Source organism: Dermochelys coriacea, chromosome 2 (genome assembly GCF_009764565.3).
Source record: "Dermochelys coriacea isolate rDerCor1 chromosome 2, rDerCor1.pri.v4, whole genome shotgun sequence".
Taxonomy (NCBI): Eukaryota; Metazoa; Chordata; order Testudines; family Dermochelyidae; genus Dermochelys; species Dermochelys coriacea.
The window spans coordinates 17,617,825-17,641,530 of record NC_050069.1 but is presented as its reverse complement, the minus strand read 5'-3'; the positions used below and the strand labels follow the sequence as shown (position 1 = coordinate 17,641,530).

The window sequence follows — 23,706 nt, the reverse complement described above, 5'->3', positions numbered from 1 at the left end:
CTGCCTATTAATTTAATTTGGTGACCCCTAGGTCTTGTGTTAAGAGAAGGAGTAAATAACACTTCCTTATTTATTTTCTCCACACTAGTCAGGATTTTATAGACCTCTACCATATCCCCCCTTAATTATGTCTTTTCCAAGCTGAAGAGTCCCAATCTTCTTAATCTCTCCTCATATGCAAGCTGTTCTGGAACTTTTACAATTCCAATATATCTTTTTTGAGATGGGTTAACCACATCTGCACGCAGTATTCAAGATGTGGGATGTGGTTTTCTGTCTTATCTATCCCTTTCTTAATGATTCCCAACATTCTGTTAGCTTTTTTGACTGCTGCTGCACATTGAATGGATGTTTTCAGCGAACTATCCACAGTAACTCCAAGGCCTCTTTCTTGAGTGGTAACAGCTAATTTAGACCCCATCATTTTATATGGATAGCTGGGATTATATTTTTCAATGTGCATTACTTTGCATTTATCAACATTGAATTTTATCTGCCATTTTGTGCCCAGTCACCCAGTTTTGTGAGATCCCTTTGTAGCTATTCACAGTCTGCTTTGGACTTAACTATCTTGAGTAGTTTTGTTTCATCTGCAAATTTTGCCACCTCACTGTTTAGCCTTTTTTCCAGATCATTTTCAATATAATTATAAAATACTGGTCCCAGTGCAGACCTCTGGGGACACCAGTATTTATCTCTCTCCATTCTGAAAACTGGCCATTTACTCCTACCCTTTGTTTCCTATCTTTTAACCAGTTATCAGTCCATGAGAGGACCTTCCCTCTTATCCCATGACAGCTTACGTTATTTAAGAGCCTTTTGGTTCTTTGGGACCTTGTCAATGGCTTTCTGAAAATCTAAGTACACTATATCCAGCGGATTTCCCCTTGTCCACATGCTTGTTGACCCCCTCAAAGAATTCTAGTAGATTGGTGAGGCATGGTTTCCCTTTACAAAAACTCATATTGACTCTTACCCAACAAGTTTCGTTCATTTATGTGTCTGACAATTCTGTTCTTTACTATAGTTTCAACCAGGTTGCCTGGTACTGAAGTTGGGCTTACTGGCCTGTAATTGCAGGGATCACCCCTGGAGCCCTTTTTAAAAATTGGTGTCACATTAGCTATCCAGTCATTTGGTACAGAAGCTGATTTAAATGATAAGCTTCAAACCACAGTTAATAGTTGTGCAATTTCACATTTGAGTTCTTTCTGAACTCTTGAGTGAATACCTAAGTTCCCTCTAAGCTGCGTGGCTGCTCAGCAGACTACTAAGGGCCGCATAGGCGCACAGCCACAGGGGCCTGGACTGGAGAGGAAAGAGGTAAGAGGCGTGCAGGGCTGTGGCCGGGGAGAGGTGCCTCTCCCCCAGCCCTGGCACCAGAGCTGCCGCTGCGAGAGAGGGCTGAGGGGAGTTCTCTCTCCCCGCTGCAGCCCCAAGACAGCTTGCAGCCATCGCTCGCTCGCTCGCTCACTCACTCACTCTCTGCCTGAGCCCCTCTCACACCCCAAACACCTTATCCCCGGCCCCACTCCAGAACCTGCATCCCCAAATGGAGCCCTCACCCCCCGCACTCCAACCCTCTGGCCCAGCCCTGAGCCCCCTCCCACACTCCAAACTCCTCAGCTCCACCCCTGCCACTCATCACCTTGATGGACATGACAAAATTCATTCCTCACATAGATGTAAAAAATTAGAGGGAACATTGGGAATACCATCTGGTTCTGGTGACTTATTACTGTTTAATTTATCAGTTTGTTCCAAAACATCCTCTAATGATACCTCAATCTGGGGCAGTTCCGCAGGTTTGTCATCTAAAAAGAATGGCTCAGGTTTGGGAATCTCCTTCGCATCGTCAGCTATGAAGGCGGATGCAAAGAATTAATGTAGTTTCTCCGCAATGGCCTTATCATCCTTGAGTGCTCCTTTAGCATCTCGATTGTCCAGTGGCCTCACTGGTTGTTTATCAGCTTTCTTCTTCTGATATACTTAAAAAAAAAATTTGCTGTTAATTTTTGAGTCTTTGGCTAGTTGTTCTTCAAATTCTTTTTTGGCCTTCCTAATTATATTTTTATACTTCATTTGCCAGAGTTCATGCTCCTTTCTATTTTCCTCACTAGGATTTAGCTTCCACTTTTTAAAGGATGCCTTTTTGCTTCTCACTGCTGCTTTTACTTGTGTAGCTACGGTGGCGCTTTTTTTTTTGTTTGTTCTCTTACTATGTTTTAAAATTTGGAGTATACATTTAAGTTGAGCCTCTATTTTGGTGTCTTTAAATAGTTTCCATGCAGCTTGCAGAGATTTCACTTTTGGCACTGTACCTTTTAATTTCTGTTTAACTATCTTCCTCACTTTTTGTGTAGTCCCCCTTTCTGAAATTAAATGCCACAGTGTTGGGCCTCTTGTGGATTCCAGGACTAGCTGCTCCAAGAAGCAGTCAATTAAGGTATCAAGAAAATGTATCTCTGCATCACATCCTGAGGTGACATGTACCCAGTCAATATGGGAATAGTTGAAATCCCACATTATTATTGTGTTTTTTATTTTTATAGCCTCTCTAATCTCCCTGAGCAGTTTGCAGTCACTATCACCATCCTGGTCAGGTGGTCGGTAGTATATCCTTACTGCTATATTCTTGTTATTCGAGCATAGAATTATTATCCATAGAGTTTCTATGGTACAGTTTGATTCATTTAAGATTTTTACTTCATTTGATTCTATGCTTTCTTTCACATATAGTGCCACTCCCGCACCAGCACGACCTGTTCTGTTCTTCCAATATGTTAAGGGCTGTTATGAAGAGGACATGGAGAACAAATAATTACTGTCCATGGAACATAGAACAAGAAGTAATTGTCTTAGTTTACAGGAAGGGAAATTTAGGTTAGTTATTAGGAAACCCTTTTTAACAAGGATAGTTAATTACTGGATAGGTTACCAAGGGAGGCTGTGCAATCCCATCACTGGAGTTATTAAAAACTGGTTACACAAACATCTGTTAGGGATGGTCTAGGTGTACTTGGTATTGCTTCAGTGCAGGGGGCTGGACCAAATGACCTATCAAGGTCCCTTCCACCCTATATTTCTGCGCTTTTATGTTTAAACACTAAGTAGCAATTGTAGGGAAGTACCAAAAAATAACAGCATATACAATACGCTAGATGTACTTTTCAGTCTGACTTATACAGAGATACTGCAGTGTTCTTAGTCCTGATGTGTTTTCTGTACTGCTCAGTCATGTGGTGCCATAACATTTTGTAAGCTCCTATCCCATTTGCAGTCATCTTCCAAATTACTGATTCCTCTAACTAAAACTGGTTATTTGCATTCTAACACCATGTTTTCAACATTCCCGTCTTTGAGGCTGAAACTTTCCATGTTTAGTCTCCACTGATTACTGGAACTATTCTTGTTGAAAAGTTCTATTTTATGAAAATTTTGGCGCACGGAAAACTAATTTTCAGCCCTATTACCAATTTTAAATGATTACATATAAATATGGAAATAGTTTGCAGACATGAATTGACAACTATGTTATGGATTTTATTTTCATATTCATACTGAATCTTTCAATGTATGAAGGGACAAATTATAATCTTGTTTTCCAATAAGACAAATGTTAAAGAATAATTTTGTTTCATTATGTTTATAGATTAGTTGTGTACCAACTGTCAGCAAGCAACATTTCATATCTGTTGAATATAATGTACATTTATGTGAAAAAAAGAGATTTTCTTTTAAATAGTGCCCCTTCACCCTATAAGCATTACAGAAGAAGCTTATTGGTCACCCAGAATTTTAAAGCAAATGCTGTATTTTATGAGCATATTTATTTACCTACCAAAAAATACTGAATCTGATGGAAATAAAATAAATGATCATTTACAGTTTGACACCAATGAAATACAATGCCTGTTAAGGCTAAAGTTTCAGAGATCTGGAGATTCTATGCAAATAATATACTGACTTAATTTTCATAGTTGATGACTATGCCTTGCTTCATTTACATAAATGACAACAAATGTCCCCATTACTAGACTTAAGATTGACAAGACTGTAGCACAGAACGTAGGAATTGCTCTACCTCTGACATTTCTTCTCTTTGTTCTGGACCTCGTGAAGGGGTGTGGTCTGGTTGCCAGGACTGTGCTTGCTCTGGGAGGGGAGGGGGATCTGGCTGTTTTCTTCTGTCAGCTTTTCTGATTGGGCTGCTAGCACCTAGCTGATTAGCTAAATCTGGTGGCTCCTTGCTCTTTGTAATATGGCTGCTGGTTCTCTTGCTGCTGCTCTCTAGTTGCACACAAGTTCCTGTGATCAAGGAGAGATGGCTAGAGCACTACTCATTTTGATCTAGCCATAGCTCCAAGCCTGTGGTCATGGTTGAGAGGGATTTTTTGTGAGGGGAGAGATGACTAATGCTCTAGGTCAGGGTTCTCAAACTGGGGGTCATGACCCCTTAGGGGGTCATGAGGATATTACGTGGGCAGTTGCGAGCTGTCAGCCTCCACCCCAAACCCTGCTTTGCCTCCAGCATTTATAATAGTGCTAAATATAAACAGATGTTTTTACTTTGGGGGGGAGTGTCACACTCATAGGATTGCTGAGTGAAAGGGGTCACCAGTACAAAAGTTTGGGAACCACTGCTCTAGGCTATGTCTCTGTGGTTATAATCCTCCAAAGACTCGAACCATAGATATCCTACCTAGAGTGTCAAAACAATAGTTTCATATTAGTGTGTTTCTTCAGCTTTAAGCTCCTGGGTAGTGTTTCCTCAGGATCATCCCTTTTTTGAGGTAACTGGCTTGCAAAATCTGTAAGGGTGCTCAGTGTACACTTCCTGCTGTCCAGTTTTATGGGGTTAGGATCATCTTGGATATCTGTGTTTTTTGCACTTCAGAGGTAGCAATAATACTTCTGAGTAAGGGCAGTTTTGAAAGCAACTAAAGACGCAGTTTCTTTTCTCAAACAGGAGATTTAACAGGCCTGAATATCTATTGTATTTTCATCCGCTTGTAAATATAGTAGGTGAGAAATCATATTTGTCTTTGCTATTGTTTGTAGGCTTGGCTTGACATGGATAATTGGACATGGATGAGGCCTCATTTCTTGGAGCCAGGATTTAGGGAGGTTAAATGGATCAGGAGGCTGGAAACAGAATGTCTGTAGTAGCTAAGATAAGGGGAAGCACCCAGGAAACCATTTACAATGGACAACATAACAAAGGATAAGATAAGCCTGGAACATAAGATGAGATAAAGAGTAAGTTATGTATGAACAATGCGTGCTGTACAGGGATTGGTTCCTATAAAGTGATCAGGCCAGTCTCAAAATGTGTGATGCAATGTATAGTAAATGCAGTGTAATGAGTAAATGTATATAAAGGGAAAAGGGGTGTTGTGTAACTTTGGCTGTGTGGTATGCCCTGTACCCGCTTGAGCTTTGATCAGGCTCAACTGCAGTTTGATGGTATGCCAATAAAGATGAGTGATAGTTTGGAGTTGCACTGAATTCTTGGCAACTGGATGGATAAGATCTCAGAAGCCACCCAGCATACTCCTGAGTGAGTAAGGTCTAAGAGTCTACTTCAATACTGTTAACATTTTCATTTTTGTCTATGGAGGGTGGGGGGAAAGCATTTAAAAAGGCATATCTGATGTACGAGGATCCAGGATGGAGTTTTTGTTTTTTAAACTCTTGTGCACATTGCAACCTTTTACAGTGGTTGTTTTACCAAGTTCACTTCAGAAATTTGTCAGCATGGTACTGTCCTATTAGTGACAAGAGTAAGGTTGTAATCCATTTTTTCTTATTTTAGGTCAGGTCATCTTACTGTCCCTTATCAGTACTTTTCCTAGATTGTTTGTGACGATAGTACTTGTGGGATTTTCTTTTACTACCCTCTTGTGCTGTGCTTTCATTTTCCTCTTCCTCTCCAGTTGTCTGAAACTTTTAAGTACTTCCTTTCCACTTCTCACTGTTTTCCTTTTCTGTTTGTTGCTCTCATTTGTTCCCTTCCCTTTCCCAAAGTCCCACCCAGCTCGTTCTCCCCCACCATCACTCACTTTCACCGGGCTGGAATAGGGGATTGGGTTCGGGAGGAGGTGTGAGCTCTGGGCTGGGGCCGAGGTGTTCACAGTATCGGAAGGGGCTCTGCGCTGAGCCTTGGGCAGGAGTTTGAGGTGTAAGAGTGGATGAGGGGTACAAGTTCAGGGAGGGAGTTTGGGTGCAGAAGGGGGTACCAGTGCTGGCTCTAGGAAGGGGTCAGGGCTGGGGCTTGGGGTGCAGGAAGAGGTTTGGGGGTGCAGGAGGGGTATAGGGTGCTCGTTCCAAGAGAGGGCTCAGGGCTGGGGGTGCGGCCTCCAGCCAGTCAGCATTTGCCTCCGGCGGCTCCTGGTTGGCGGTGTAGTGTGGCTGCCGGTAAGGCAGACTCCCTGCCTACCCCGGCGCCGCGCCACACCACACCACTCCCGGAAGGGGTCAATGCGCCCCTACGGCCCCTGGGAGCATCAGGGGGCATGTGGCTCTGCGCGCTGCCCCTGTCTGCAAACACAGCCCCTCTCTGCAAGCACACCCCCGCAGCTCCCCTTGGCCACAGCTCCCTGTTCCCATCCAATGAGAGCTGCAGGGGCCGTGCTTGCAGAGAGGGGCATTGCATGGAGGGAGACCTCTGTCCCCAGGGCTGTGCTGGCCACTTCCGGGAGCAGCGTGGGGCCAGGGCAGGCAGGGAGCCTGCCTTAGCAGCAGCCCCACTGCACCACCAGAGATTGCGATCAATTAGAAGATCCTCTGGGATCGATGGGGAGATCGCGATCAACTGGTTGGTGACCACTGATCTAGGGGAATAGAAATAATTTGAAGTTGAATTGTATCCGGGGTGTAATGTTGTAACTAAAATAAATGGTGGTTGTCCTTGTATATATTTTAACCCATGTAAGGAGGAATTAGTAACTTGTTTGTTTAATTTTATTTTGACTTTTATTTTAAAAAAACCGTACCAAATTCCATCTTCCATTCTTGGTTCCTGTTGATTGTTACATAATCATAATACTTTGTTACATAAAATAAAAAGTTGCTGAATATCAGTCAGATGCTTTCTTTGTTCCATTTTATAGCAATGCTTTTTTCTGTCATAGTAGCCTTTTCCTCTTCTCAGCAGTAAAATGGAAATGAAAGACTTTAGTTCTGCTTATCTTATTTTTTAAGTCAGCACATTGCTGTGAAGTGCTAATACCTTTAAGATGTGCCATGCTGTTAATGCCTTTCTTCTGACTAAAAGGAAACATTTACATATTTCTTTCATTGGGCTGTTTTTATAAAAAGGTGGGAAGTGGCAGGTTATTCAAAAGAGAACTTTTATAACCTGGCCAGCCAATGATTTGGTAAATTTTATTTCCCACTTTAAAATAAATATAGAGGGAAATCTTTGTATTAATTGCTTGTTTTGGTTAATGAGGACATATAGAAGCTGGAGTGTCAGATTCTGAAATGTATATTTTTTTCTCTTTTTTCTCTGTATATTACCAGAGATACTTCCAGGCAATGCATGAGCTCCCTTCTCATCACGTCAAACACAACAATTGAGTTCTTATGAACAAGGTCCTTCGAATTTTAGCTCCTCATACTTAACCAATCTCTTATTTCACCATGTTGTGACTTTCACCCTTTGTTTTACTAATGATGGTAGCCTCTTTCACCTGCTTGTCCACTTCTCCCAGAGATAACTTTTTGCCATCTGTTTTGTGTGGAATGCCCTCCAAAAATCACTTCACACATCCAGAAGTCTGTGTTCCTTCAGATACTTTAAGATCTCTATTATGATGTCAATGATGATGTCTAGACAAATTGCTTGTTAGTGTCTCCTGACCAGGTATTAAAAAAGAAACTTCAAAGCCTGAGGATTGTACAATTCGTTAAAAATGTATATAAACTATTATTTTTGTTGTTGCCACCCTTTCCCTGCCTGTATTTATTTATTTATATATATATATATATATATATATCCCTGCTCGGACTCTCTCTTGTTGTATGTAAAGTATCATATATGAGTGCCTGATCTTGTATGGGGCCTCTTGATGCTATTGTAACACTTACTCTCTTTCGAGTGATTGTGCACATATACATTCCACTTTAGGTTTAGGGGCACCCAATTCATTTGAGTAGGAGACTTTTGCCAGTATTACAACTAGGTAGCACATGCTGCTCTTGTGCATCGAGCTGAAGACAAAAAAGGGTCATGTCTACCGCTCCACTCTCCGTAGACATCATCTCTGCCAGTACCTTATGCCGGCACTACTGACATTAAGAGTGCAGCATTCTATCCACCTTGTCCTCAGGCTTCTTCTGACCAGCAGGTCTCGTTGTTACCAAAGCCCCCATGGACCCCAACAGAGAATACTCCTCTTTCCAGACGAGTCCTATGTCTTCTCATGAGGCCTGTACTTTTATTCCCCTCTAAGGGTATGTCTACACTACGAAATTAGGTTGATTTTATAGAAGTCTATTTTTAGAAACCGATTTTATACAGTCAGTTGCATATGTCCACACTAAGCGCATTAAGTTGGCGGAGTGCGTCCTCACTACTGTGGCTAGCATCGACTTACAGAGCGGGGCACTGTGGGTAGCTATCCCACAGTTCCCGCAGTCTCCTCTGCCCATTGGAATTCTGGGTTGAACTCCCAGTGCATGATGGGGCAAAAACATAGTCACTGGTGGTTTTGGGTACGTGTTGTCAGCCCCGCCCCCTCCCATGAAAGAAATGGCAGACAATCATTTTGCGCCTTTTTTCCTGGGTTACCCGTGCAGACGCCATACCATGGCAAGCATGGAGCCCGCTCAGCTCACCGTCACCATATGACTCCTGGGTGCTGCTGGCAGATATGGTACTGCATTGCTACCCAGCAGCAGCTCCTTGCCTTCGTAGCAGACAGTGCAACAGGACTGATAGCCGTTGTACGTCTCCTGGGTGCTCCTAGCAGACCTCGGTGAGGTCGATCAGGAGCGCCTGGATAGACATGGCTATCCTCTTAGAGCACCGAATGGGAGCCAGAGACTCCAGGTCATTTTCTTCTTTAAATTTTGATTCATGGAGATTCAGTCCTGCCTGGAATATCATGCGAGCTGGAGGCTTCTGCCTCAGGCTGCTCTCCCAGCGGGCAGCACCGTGCAGTCGCACCTACCCCAGCCTACCCCTTGCTCCCATGGCTCATGAAGCATGGACAGTAGTAAGGAGCAGTATGCTGAGCAAGTGCAGAATGGTGGTAGAATGCACTTTTAGACGTTTAAAAGCTTGCTTGCGCTGTTTGCTGACTAGGTTAGATCTCAGGACTACCAACATTCCCATTGTTACTGCTGCTTGCTGTGTGCTTCATAATATCTGTGAGAATAAGGGGGAGACGTTTATGGTAGTGGGAGGTTGAGGCAAATCGCCCAGCATCTGATTTTGGGCAGCCAGACACCAGGGCGGTTAGAAGAGCACAGCAAGGCGCGCTGTGCATCAGAGAGGCTTTGAAAACCAGTTTCATGACTGGCCAGGCTTCGCTGTGACAGTTGTGTGTGTTTTTCTCCTTGATGCAAACTCGCCCCCTTTGTTGATTTTAATTCCCTGTAAGCCAACCACACTCCCCCCTTAGAAATAAAATAATTATTGTTTTGAAATCATACATTCTTTCTTTTTTAATTAAAAAATAAGAGATAATGAAAAGGTAGCCCAGGTGGGGTGAGGGAGTAGCGAAGGACAAGGCCACATTGCTTATTGTAGCCACACTAAAAATCAAACTGTTTGAATGACAGCCTTCTATTGCTTGGGCCATCCTCTGGAGTGGAGTGGCTGGGTGCCCGGAGCCGCCTCCTCCCCGCATTCTTGGGCGTCTGGGTGAGGAGGCTATGGAACATGGGGAGGAGGGTAGGTGGTTATACAATGGATGCAGCTGGAGTCTGTGCTCTTGTTGGCTTTCCTGCAGCTCCAACAGATGCTTCATCATGTCTGTTTGCTACCACATTAGCCTCAGCATCGTGTCCTGCCTCCGCTCTTCGCGCTTACTTAATTCTTTCCTGGCCTCTGCCACTGAATGTGTCCATGTATTAAGCTGTGGCCTTTCAGTGCGGGAAGACTGCATGAGCTTGGAAAACATGTCATTGCGAGTGCATTTTTTTCGCCTTGTAATCTGCGATAACCTCAGGGATGGAGATGATTGGGGGAGCATAGAAACATTTTATGCTCTACGATTCTGGGGGTACTGCATGGTCACCTGTGCTATTGAGTGCTGCTGAGTTCGCCATGCTGACCAAACAGGAAATGAAATTCAAAAGTTCCAGGGCTTTTCCTGAGTACCTGGCTAGTGCATCAGAGTTCAAAGTACTGTCCAGAGCAGTCACAATGGAGCACTCTGGGATAGCTCCTGAAGGCCAATACCATTGGTTTGCATCCGCACTACCCCAAATTCGACCCAGCAAGGTCGATTTTAGTGGTACTCCCCTCGTCGGGGAGGAGTACAGAAATTGATTTTAAGAGCCCTTTAGGTTGACGGAACGGGGTTGGTTGTGTGGGCGCAGTTATTTTTAAATCTACCTAATGTGGCTAAATTCAACCTAACCCCATAGTGTAGACCAGACTTTAGATCTTGTCCAGGGGACATGAGGCAGAAGGAACAGGACTGGTACTCTTAAAAAGAGGTTCCTTTATGGTACCCTCCCCTATAATCTACTGAGAGAATAGAATATCCTCCATGACCCTACTGGTCTTCGCCTGCTCCGAGGGAGTCTAGTCCTCCATCAGAGTTATAGTCCAAGAGGAGAGTCTAGTGCAGGAAACCTCTGGAAAGACTCCTTCCACCATTCCTCCATCAGCTGTACTAGATCCTGTTGAGGAAGGGGAATTAATGAAAGAAAGCCAAGATGTCTTCTCTCCTTACTCCCTGCCCAATATTTTACCCTGTTCCTGACATGAAGCAGTCACTCCAGAGTTGACATCTCGTTCTCCAGAAAACTTTAAAGTCTTTCAGGACTTGATGAGAAGAGTAGCTACTTCTCAGGGTGTCGGGCTGAGCTCGTACATGAAAACCCACACAGTCTCTTTAATATTCTATAGGCCCTGCCCCAGGAAGGGTTGCCCTTCCCATTAATGAAGTCTTGTTAGAGCCAGTGAACATTCACTTCCTCTGTGTCATGTATGGCAAAGTGGGTTGATAGAAGTTACCAAGTCCCTCAGCAGGACTTTGATTATTTCTTCACCCACCCAGTTTCTGACTCTTCTGACACCAGAGAGTGCACTCAGCAGTCTCGTCTAGATCTGCTCCTGATAAGGAGTTCAAGAGACTGTACGGTAACTAAAAGGAGGTTTTCTGTTTAGGTGCAATCTCAACCCATACCACCCCATCACACAGAGATCTCACATGTATTGTACTTTGTTACGCTTGGAATCTTCTGACCTATCAGTTAGTTCTTTGAGAGTCCACTTGATATCAATATCTGCTTTGCATCTGCCAGTGGACAGGTTTTCTGTCTTCTCTCACCCTCTGATTTCCAGATTTTTGAAAGGTTTAATCAACATCTACCCATCTGTGTCTGATCCAGTACCTTTATTGGATCTTAACTTAGACATCTCCAGACTAATCGGTTCTCCTCACTGTCTCTGTTTTCTATGAAGAAGGGATTCCTAGTGACAGTCATCTCTACAAGGAGAATTTCAGAACTTCAAGATCTCTTAGCTGATCCTCCTTTCAAAGTTTCTCTTAGGCCACACCCTCAGTTAAAGATAATTTCGGCTTTCTATCTGAATCAAACAATTCATCTCTGGTGTTTGTTTTTTCCCCCAAGATCTCACTCCTCAAAAGCTGAAGAGACACTCCATACCTTAGTTGTTTGCAGAGCTCTGGTATTCTATCTGGATTACACTGTGGCTTTCAGAGCTCTCTGAGATTCTTTGTAGCCTAAACTGAGAAAGTTTGAGGCCAACTTGTAACGGTTCAGCAACTTTCTTGTTGAATTTCTGACTGCATTAAGCAGTGCTACAGTCTTATTAAAGTCCTCAAGGATAACAGCTCAGTCTACTAGAGCTTAGTCTGCTTAATCAGTTTTTCTGAGCAACATCCCTATAGAGAATATCTGCAAAGCAGCCACAGTCATCTGTTCATACCTTTTCCAGACATTGACATCACTCAAGCCTGTAGAGATGATGATAACGTTGGCAAGTCAGTGCTAGTCTCTGTTCAAGTGATCTGAAGTCCTCCACCTACAAGAGAACTACTGATGAATCGCTTGTGATGAAATATATATGTACACTCGAAGTTGGGAGAAAAACGATACTTGTCTGTACAGTAACTGTTGTTCTTTGAGATGTGTTGGGTATGTATCTATTCCATGACCCTCTTGCCTTTTCCTACTACATTGGACACTACATATATGAGCCCTTTTATGTCCTTATCTCTGCACACAAGGAGAGCAGCAGTGCATGCACTGCCAGCAAAAGTCTCCAATTAGAAAGTGTTAGGTGCACATACACTTGTAGTGGAATGTATATGTGCACAACACACCTCAAAAACTGTTACTGTATGTACCTTTTATTAAATAGAGAATATTAGATTTTTTTCCTTTGGGTCCTCTGGCCTTTTGTCCACGTTGGTAGGATCTATCATGTGGCATGATGTTCAGGCATTTTGCCCCTTGTATTCTGCAGTGGCTGATTTAAATAAAATATATTAGACTTCAAGCACTGTGCTTTTTGAAAGGCAAAAATGTTAATTACTAACTAGTGTGCATTATCTGGATGTGTCAGTCATCTGCTAGACGCTCTGTGCACCAGTTTCACGTACAGGGCACAAAAGAGGTTCAGTATAAGCTCCATCTGTTCATCTTGGAATGTTGGTTTAACACCAACAAGTCTGATTTTGAGTACCTGGACAAGTCAATGGCCAGAGGACCCTCCTCTTCCTGAGGCAAAGAGGAAGTAGAAAGACAAATCCAAGCCTCATACATTGAAGGTTATTCTAGAAGCTCAATCAGACATCCGACCATGTGAGCTCAAAGCCTCATCTCTCTGGTGCAGAGGCGGGTGAAGGGGGAGAAGGTTTTCCAACTACTTAGGGGATATAATCTTAGATTGTAAATTCTGAAGGACAAAGACTGACTCTTAATGTTTATACAGCATCTAATATACTGGGTTCTCAAACTTTATTGGGGCCTCTATATGGGTGCTGCTATAATAGAAATATTTCTTAACATATATCTACTTTTGGTACTTTGGCTTCCACAAGAGGATCAGTATAGGAAATACTTTCCTACTTCTGCAGTAGCTCATCCTGAACGCTCTCAACTGCTTCTTTTAAACCAGTGGTTCTCAAACTTTTGTATTGATGGCCCCTTTCACATAGCAAGCCTCTGAGTGTGACCTCCGTCCCATAAACTAAAAACACATTTTTATATTTTTAACACCATTATAAATGCTGGAGGAAAAGCAGGTTTGGGCTGGAGGCTGACTGCTCGCAACCCCCGCCATGTAAGAACCTTTTGACCACCCCCCCCCCCCCGAGGGGTCCCGACCCCCAGTTTGAGAACCCCTTTTTTAAACTGTCTTATTGACAATCACACAGGAGTAAGTCACTCACAAAACCAATGTAGAATGTTGATTCTTCTGTGGAGATTGTGGTTTCAACAGAAGAAACTCTTGGCTTTTTCACTTGGCCATCTGTATTGTGGGCCAGAAGAGTTCTGAGGACTTACTATATATAATTGCTGAAGATAGAACTGGAAAGGTTACAGACTCTTCAATATTCTCAAGACTCTTCAGAAGGTAAGGTGACCTTGAAACTAATACTGGTTTCCTTTAGCCAATAAAAGGTCTTTGGCTTACTTCTGTTTCTGACTTCTGTTGCCAAAAGAAGTAACACACCAGGAACGACACAAGACTCAACACCTTCTTCCTCCCAATACTTTTAATATATTGTATTCTTGTTATCTTATATTTAGAAATGTGCCCAGTTTATGACCTCTGAGCCTAGTTACATAAAACAATTTCTCCTATAAAATATATTGCCAATCAAAAGAACCATTGGTGAACAACAATTCCACTCATTACATCGACTATAGTTCCATAAAGGCAAGGATTATTGACCAAGCACCATCCAATCCTTACTACTGAGCTGTGAACAGGGCACTTTTCAGATATTCTAAAATGGAGGGCTGAACACAAAATCTGATTTAAAAATATGCATTTTTGAGACGAAAAAATTCTTTTAAAAAACACTAAAATAGGGAATCTGAGAAGTCTGCCCAGGAAGACGGCAAGGGCTCTTCTGACATCCAGTGACTGAGAACTAGATTCCTCTCTGGAGGCATGAGGTTTGGGGTAAAACTGGGGCTAGTGAATCTCTAGTGAATCTCCTGGGTAATAAGATATTCCAAGGAAACCTGGGGAGAAAGCACGGATGGGGGCATAGTATAATTTTGCCTTTGTAAAAGGTGGTATATGCTGGGTCAGCCATGGGTGCTCCCAATTCTCCTATTCATTTTACTGAAGTAATGTTGATGATGAGTGACTTGTTGAGGGAAAGTTGGAGGCCAGAGCAGGTAGTCATCAGTCCAAAGGAGTGGGGAGGTCTTAATGCATTAAGAACCAAATTGAGGTCCTGCTGGAAGGGCAGGTTCTAAACAGGGAAAATAAGCTGTATGGACTCTGGAGTAATCTTGCTGCTGTAGAGTGTGCGAAGAGTGGGAAAGCCATGAATGGGTGAGGGGAAAGCTGTGGTGATGGCTAGATGTCTTCTGGTAGAACTCACTGAGAGACCCTGTGTCTTTAATTGCAATAAGTAATCCATGATCTTGGAAAACAGAACCTCTGATGCTTGAGGAGGGAGCACCAGGACTGGAAATGTTTCCATTTTGGGGGTATGTCTTGTGAGTATTAAGGTTTCTGCTAGAGGGAATATTTACTGAACTCTATCTAAACAGGTTAGCTCCATGTTTGAGCTATTGAGGAGCCACGCTTTCAGGTTCGGGGAGGAGGGACCAGGATGAATTAAGATCCCTGTGGCAAGAGATCCTTCATGATAGAAAGTTTGAGGGGGTGTTACTTCTGAGAGGTGGATGAGAGTTGAGTACAATATCTGTCTTGGTCAGCCCAGTTCTAGGAGAATAGCTCTGGCTATGTCTCATCTGTGTCACAGCTTGAGAAGGCTCTTGATGATTAGTAGTAGAGGTGGCGAAGAAGAGTATGGGGCCATGATATTGTCAAGGTATCCCCCAGGGATTTATGGCCATAACCTTCCTTGGAGCAGAAACAGGCAACACCTCATGGTGTTCAGGTTGGCAAAGAGGCCTATTCCTGGTAGAAACCTGCAAAATACAGAGTCTTTGAGTTCTCATTTGTGGTCTTGTCAGAAGTATCTGCTCATGAAGTCTGCACATATATTTTAAAAGCCTGGTAGGTAGACTCTTCATACTTATATCCAATGGTAGAAACACCAGTTCGACAGCCTTAGCGACTTTGCGCACAAGAATTGTGATCTTGTTCCACCTTGGAGGTTGATGTAATATATCACTACCTAGTTGTCCAGCATTACTCTAAGTGACCCCATGTGGCATGAAGGAAGTATTATGAAGCATATCATACTGTTCTTAGCTCCAGAATGTTGATATAAAGTGCCAGTTGCAGTAAGACCATTTACCCTGGGCTGTGACTCCCTGCTGTTGCGCTTCCAATCCTAGCAGAGAAGTGTCTGTGGTGAAGATCTTTGATGTTGCGGAATACGAGAATGGGGTTCCAACACAGACTAAGTGGGTTCTTCCACCAAGTGAAAGTCTCCTCCACACTAGGAGAGACTAATATGTTTGGATAGTCTTTGTCGGTTTGGGGTATACACTGTTCTTACCCACATTTGGAAGGATCTGAGTTGTAGGCTTGCAGAATGAAGAAAGTTCATAGAAGAGCAACAAAAATTATTACAGGTCTAGAAAACATGACCTGTGTGGGAAGATTGAAAAAATTGGGTTTGTTTAGTCTGGAGAAGACAGAGAGGGGATATGGTAACAGTTTTCAAGTACATAAGATTGTTACAAAGAATAGGGATAAAATTTGTTCTCCTTAACCTCTGAGGTTAGAACAAGAAGCAGTGGGCTTAAATTGCAGCAAGGGCAACTCAGTTTGGACATTAGGAAAAACTTCCTAACTCCAGGGTAGTAAAACACTGGAATAAATAGGTTGTGGAATCTCCATCAGTGGAGATTTTTGAGAGCAGTTTAGACAAACATCTGTCAAGTATGGTCTAGATAATATTTAGTCCTGCCATGAGTGTAGGGGATTGGACTAGATGCCCTTTCAAGGTCCCTTGCAGTCCTACAATTCTGATTCTATGGAGAGTCACAGACATGGAGGCTAATATGTGACCCAAGAGCCTTAGGCTAACCCCTGCTGTTTGTGAGCTCAGTTTTATTGTTGAGATAATACTGGAAAGGGTAGAAAATACAGTCTGGCTGTTGTGGAATCTAGGGTAGCTCCTATAATGTCTGTTCTTTGTACTGGGGACTGTATGGATTTCTAAAAAAAGGAGTATTTGTGGCACCTTAGAGACTAACAAATTTATGTGAGCATAAGCTTTTGTGAGCTACAGCTCACTCCGATGAAGTGAGCTGTAGCTCACGAAAGCTTATGCTCAAACTAAATTTGTTAGTGTCTAAGGTGCCACAAGTACTCCTTTTCTCTTTGCGGATACAGACTAACACGGCTGCTACTCTGAAACCTATGGATTTCTAGTGATTGATATGGAGCCTCAGAGATTGGAATAAGGTTAAGTCTTGGATGTTGCTTTGTGGACCTCCTGTGCTGGCAGGTATTGTAGCAGCCATCCATCCAAGTATGGGAATACTGAGCTCCACCACTGTTGGAGGCAAACTGATATCTCTGGGAAAATCTTTGTGAATAACCTTGGGGCAGTGGAGAATCCAAAAGGGAAAACTCGATACCGATAGTGATCTTTTCCTGTTACAAAGCATAGGAAAAGTTGTGAGCAGGTGGATCACTACTTGAAAATATCCTGTAGGTTGACATCAATGAAACAGTCTCCTGGATCTCGGGAAAGGATTATGGTAGCTACTGTCACTATTCTGAGATGTCCCAGAACACAGTTGTTTAAGTTCATTAGATCAAGGATTGGTCTCCACCCGCTAGCTCTCTTGGGATCTAGAAAGCAATTGGAATAGAAGCCTCTTCTGACGAATTCCAGTGGAACTGGCTCCGTTGTCCCCAGGAGGAGGAAAGACTGAATTTATTACTTTAGGAGTTCCTTGTGAGAAGGGTCCTTGAAGAGGGTGGAGGGGAGGGATAGGATGGAAGTGGATGACCTCCAATACTCACTTGTCTGAGGTATGATGTTCCCAGGCAAGCAAGAAGTAAGACAGTTGGTTTCCAAAGGGGCTGTAGTTGCACAACAGAGGATCCAGTGGAATAGGTTGGTCGATGCCTTCAACCGAGATGTCAGAACGGCCTCTTAGAAGGACGGGCAGATTAAGATGAAGTACGGGTATCTCTGCAGTTTGACTCTTTTCTGGAAGGTCTCCTGAGGTGTGCAGAAAGTGTGCTGGTGGTACTAGAATGGTCTGGATCAAAGTGGTTTGGGATCCACTAAAGCGCCTTTTCATTGCAGCACATAAATCAGAATGCTGTGTCCTGATGCATCAGTCAATTGAGAAGAAACTGAGCAACAATGAGTTTTTGCTTCCTTAAATGCACAGGCTTGCAGTCACTACTGTGCAGTCTCTGATTGAGAGTGCATGGGCGTGTGCGCATCCTATGGTGGAGAACCAATTCGATCATATCTTCAAACTATGAATCTTCAAAATATTGGCCTTTATGCCTCAGCTTCCTCAACTACAAGATTGGGATAATACTTATTTATCTTACAGGGGGGTTGATTTCAGAGGGACCTGTGAATACTCAATACCTCTGATAATAAAGCCACTTATTTAGGTTCCTAAATAGAAACTACAATGACCAACTTTAGGCACTGTGGCAGGGTCGGGCCAGATGGCTACAGGAGAGTAATAGAAGGCAGATATATTAGCCCCAGGTTAAGTAGGTCCCTTTTCCCTGGGTAAGGTAATGGGGAAGGTTCCAGAACAATCAGGAACCTTCTGGAGACGATTAAGACAGACAGGCTGATTAGAACACCTGCAGCCAATCAAGAAGCTGCTAGAATCAATTAAGGCAGGCTAATCAGGGCACCTGGGTTTAAAAAGGAGCTCACTTCAGTTTGTGGTGTGCATGTGAGGAGCTGGGAGCAAGAGGCACTAGGAGCTGAGAGTGAGAGTGAGAATGTGGACTGTTGGAGGACTGAGCATTATGTTCAAGCATTATCGGACACCAGGAAGGTCCTATGGTGAGGATAAAGAAGGTGTTGGGAGGAGGCCATGGGGAAGTAACCCAGGGAGTTGTAGCTGTCGCACAGCTGTTCCAGGAGGCACTCTAGACAGCTGCATTCCACAGGGCCCTGGGCTGGAACCCGGAGTAGAGGGCAAGCCTGGGTTTCCCCCCAAACCTCCCAACTCCTGGTCAGACACAGGAGGAGTTAACCTGGACTGTGGGTTCACAAAAACGGCCAAACTGAGGCCTGCTGTGAAGCTCCAAGGCGAGCAAATCCACCAATAAGCGCAAGACCCACCAAGGTAGAGGAACTTTGTCACAGCACCCAAATGTCAACATTCTGGCCAGAGGTTTTGGCAAATAGAACATGGATCTCCTGACTTCCAGTCCTCTTCTGTAACTACAAGACTGTCATTTGAGAGTTAACAAGCTGAAAACCTTTTGACACACAGCAATGATAAATGGGACCACAAAAATAGTCTCCTCATTGCAAACAGGACTTTCAGTTTAAAATAACTAAAAACCAATTGCTGGGACACAATCCATAATTTTGTCAAGAATTAGTGTAAAAAACAAACACTGGGGAAAACTGACGTCTTTTGGTTTTTTGTTACAGACATTTAGATCATCACAGACTCTGGGACCCCAATGAATTTGCTGTCTCCTGCTTCAAAATCATCATGTATTCTATACAGGTAGGTTTGATGTAGTCCAGTGATTAGACCTATACATATCGTAAGAACAAAGCTGACAATATGAATTATATGCTCGCTTATTCATAATTAAGGCTACGTTTTAGTCACGGGTATTTTTAGTAAAACTCATGGACAGGTCACAGGCTGTGAATTTTTGTTTACTGCCCGTGACCTGTCCCTGACTTTTACTAAAAATACCCATGACTAAATCTTGGGCAGGGAGCCACGGGTGCTCGGGTGGGGGAGGAGGCAATGTTCCGGGAGCATTGAGGGAGGTGGTCCAGGACCCTGCTGGTGGGGGGGGCAAGCAGCGCAGCCCGGGACCCCACTGGTGGTGGGGAGGGGCCAGGCAGTGTGGCCCAGGACCCCCGCTGGTGCTGAGGGGGAAGAGTTGGCGGGGCTGGCATGGGCTCCCTACCCGGCTCCGCATCCCTGTAGCTCGTAGGCTGTGTAGGGGCCAGGGGGCTCCACGCTCTGCTCCTGCCACAAGCACCGGCTGCCGCAGCTCCCATTGTCCAGGAACGGCAACCAATGGGAGCTGCGGGGGCAAGACTTGCGGGCAGTGTGTGGCGGAGACCCCCCTCCCTGGCCCCTTCGCTGCCTAGGAGCTGCAGGGCCATGCCAGTAGGAGGCAGGAGTCCCCCACCCCGAGATAAGTCCCCCCACAACCCCAATCCCCTGCCGCTAGCCCTGAGCCCCCTCCCACACACAAACTGCTGCTTCTGGCCCAGGTGCTGCCCGAGCCATGTAATCCCTAAGCCAGCACCAGCCTCTGCAGAAGTCACGGAGGTCATGGAAAGTCATGGAATCCGTGACCTCCGTGACAGACTTCCAGCCTTATTCATAATGACAGATCGCTATTTGGTGGTAGATGAAGGCAAAGAATCTACAATGTCCCTGCCATTTATGTGCCTTATAGGAAAATTTGATCTCATCCTCCAGTAGTTTTCAAACAATTTTACCCTGTACCCATGACCAAGGATCACAGTTGATGAGTATCTAATCCCATATGTTCTCGGATTTTTGGGTATGAGGAAGGAGGAAGAATAAAACTGACTTTCAAGTCATAACCAGCACACACATCCAAAGGGCAAAGAATTGTCACATTGTTAACTCAAACTATTGATACAAGTAATACAACTAATATTTGCCGTTCCATCAACGTACCACTTAAATGAGGCTGTGCTTCATTTAAGATGAGGGATAGTAATGGAAAATGGTCCTTCCTGGCATCCTTTATCCACCTTTAGTCCAGCTTTTTATTGACTGGGATTTAGAAATGTATAATTTGCACAAATGCAGTGCTAAAGCAAAGAGGAACACCACTCAAGATTGTTAGTCCGAGTTCAGGGCTGAAAGGTTGTGTGCGGTGATATTTTTAATTAGAAAGGAAAGTAACAAACTATTTTTTTCTTTTATAGGCACAATACTCCCATCATGTAATACAGGAGACCCTTGGACACCTTGATGCTCGCAAAAGGGATTCGCCACGAGTCCGAGCAGGCATTATTCAGGTTCTTTTGGAAGCAGTTGCCATTGCTGCTAAAGGATCCATAGGTGAGTCATGGTAAATGAATGGTGTGAAACCAATGAACTATTTCAGTGAATTTCAGAATGAATAAAAACTTAAGCTGTTGGATTTTTTTGTTTGTTTGTTTTTACCATTTTTAGCTTTTTTTCAAATCCAAAATTAAATCAGATTTTCCATTCTCTCTTTGGTGTAGAATGGAACTTGCCCTGTATTTTGTTCAGCACTTAGAGCTTGTTCCAGAGCGCTGGTCCTATAATTGCAGGTGTGGCCTACCTTGACTGTTAGAGGGCCTCAGACCTTTACAACCAGGAATTCTAAGGGTTGTAGACTTGAGTAATTATGAGAGAGAGACCAGGCCTCTTGCTTAGTCAGAGGGAGACCAAGATCTAAGAGTCTCCAAAATGACTGGCAGAAGGAAAACTACTAAGTGAAGAGCAGTGACCAAAGGGCCCAGAGTGGGACTGGAAGAACTTCTTCCACAGAAGGAGCTGGGGCAGGACCCTGGGAGCAGGACAATTGGGAGTCCTGGTAAAGAACTTCAGTGAAGGAGTAAGGAAATTCAGTGAAGCCCTGATACGAAGGTAATTGTGAAACTCTGGGGAAGAAACAAAAGGAACTTGAGGAGCCCAGGAACAATGCTGAATTTTTGTTTAATAAATGAAACTCTAGAGGAGAGACTTTGTGATGAAATTCAACATTATGTTTCTGACTTTGTCTAGTCCCGAATAGGAGAAGAAATTGAGACACAGCAGTGCACCTGCTTTGGGAGGTGCCTCTTATGGCACTAGATATACGTATCAATATTGATCCTTAGAACATAAGAATGGCCATACTGGGTCAGACCAATAGTCCATCTAGCCTAGTATTCTGTCTTCCAACAGTGGCCAGTCCCAGATGCTTCAGAGGAAATGAGCAGAACAGGGCATCATCAAGTGATCCATCCCCTTGTCCAGTCCCATCTTCTGGAAGCTGGAGACTTAAGTACATCTGGAGCACTGTGTTGCCTCCCTAACCATCGTGGCTAATAGCCATTGATGTGCCCATTATCCTTGAATTTATCCAGTGCTTTTTTGAACCCAGTTACGCTTTTTGACCGTCATAGCATCCGATGGAAACAAGTTCCACAAGTTGACTGTGTTGTGTGAAGGATACTTCCTTAGGTTTGTTTTTAAACCTACTGCCTATTAATTAGAAGGGGTGAATCATGGTCCTTGTGTTAAGTGAAGGGCTAAATAACACTTCTTGATTCACTTTTTCGCACACCATTCTTGATTTTATGGACCTCTTATCATATCCCCTCCCCTTAGTCATCTCTTTTCGAAGATGAGCATTTTAATCTCTCATTGTGTGGAAGCTGTTCCATACCCCTAACCATTTTGTTCCCTTCCTCTGTACCTTTACTAATTCTCCCATATCTTTTTTGAGATGAGGCAATCAGATCTGCACACAGAAGTCAAGGTGCAGGCATAGCATGGATTTATATAATGGCATTCTGATATCTTCTGTCCGATTATCTATCTCTTTCCTAGTGATTTCTAGCTTTTTGTTTGCTTTTTTGACTGCCGCTGCACATTGAGCAGATGTTTTCAGGGAACTATCCAAAATGACTCCAAGATCTTTCTTGAGTGGTAACAACTAATTTAAATCCCATCATTCTATATGTATAGTTGGGATAACTTTTTTTCTGTTGTGCATTACTTTGCACTTATCAACACTAAATTTCATCTGCCATTTGGTTGCCCACTCACCTTTTTTTTTTTTTTGAGATCCCTTTGTAACTGTTAACAGTCAGCTTTGAACTTAGCTATCTGAAATTTTGCCACTTCTCTGCACACCCCATTTTCCAGATCATTTATGAATATATTGAACAGCACAGGTTCCACTACAGATCCTTGGGGGAGACTGCAATTTCTTTCTCCCCATTGTGATAATCCTTCATAATTATAAAATCAATGTTAGGCTCCAACCACCAATGAATGCATTACAGAAGAGTGTTGCTTTTCATTTTGTCACGTCTTATGAGTTATTGACATTCTATTAGCCTTAATGAAAGGTATCTGAAAAAGCCTACTTTTCAGCTTTCCTACAGGCTGCTACAGACCAGCAGTATACTTTGGTTTGGTGGCTTCATTCTGCTCTGCTCTGAATGCATGGAAAGTAGTGTTCCAAAATGCACTATGCTGTTCAGAATCTGAAAACACACAGAGTATATTTATGGTTTCCAAATAAATTTGCCATTGAAAATATATTTAGAATTTCATAAATGGGCACATCATACAACTGATCATTTTAAATTTTTTTAATTTCAAAAATTGGTAAATACACTCTTTTAATTAATTTCTTAAATGGGGAAATTTATTTAACTTAATTGTGAGGCTTGTGTATAATGGAACTTTAAAAATAATTTGGAAGGCATATCAGTCTCCCTCTCCCATTTTCATGCTTTCCTCAGTGCTATTCCTATCCAGCCTTTATGATCTTGTGTACCATTTAACTGTCTCCCTTCTAGTGACTGTCCATGAAATACACAATTTCATTATGTATAACTATAATCGTTAATGTTTTTATAAAATCTGAGGAACCAATAAGAAACTGAAGCCAATCAAATCACTTACTCCGTGGGAACTACTCTAACCTAAGAGCTCCTTTTTTTCCTGCTTTGTTTCCTCTACTGCCTGCAGTTTGTTTTTCATTGTTGATTTTAAGCAAGGGCCTGATTCTTCCAGATGTAAGGTGGTCCTACTTGCACAAATAGACCTATTAGCCTTGTTTACAATGTGAAAAAAGCCATTGCTGACAACAGAGGGTTGAGCTGAAAAGGTTTAAATGAAGTGTCGACAAGGACAAACCATTCAACACCACCTCAGAAACAATGGTCAAAACTGGATTGGAACCCTAAACTAGAAATGAAGCAGGATTTAACTGAGATTTCTGGAACCATTGAACTCAGTTGGTTCTTAACTGCAACTGTATGTATGTTCAGTTGCATCCATTGATGATACCTGTTAGCAGCAGTTAATTTTCCTAATATAGACAAAACTTTAGACTTCAATGAGAATATGCATTTAAATTAGACTGGAAAGATCAGGGATTTAGTTGTGTGCGTGAAAAATTTACCCTAAGTCCCATTT

General features: G+C 43.1%; 1 protein-coding gene across 1 annotated transcript in view; it reads left to right on the top strand.

Annotated features, from left to right (window-relative positions):
• Positions 1 to 23,706, top strand: part of EFR3A (EFR3 homolog A) — a 203,209-nt gene that overhangs the window by 132,243 nt on the left and 47,260 nt on the right. The window contains 2 exon segments of the mRNA XM_038390220.2: positions 18,966 to 19,044; positions 20,466 to 20,601. Of these exon segments, the coding sequence (XP_038246148.1) occupies positions 18,966 to 19,044; positions 20,466 to 20,601 (215 nt within the window).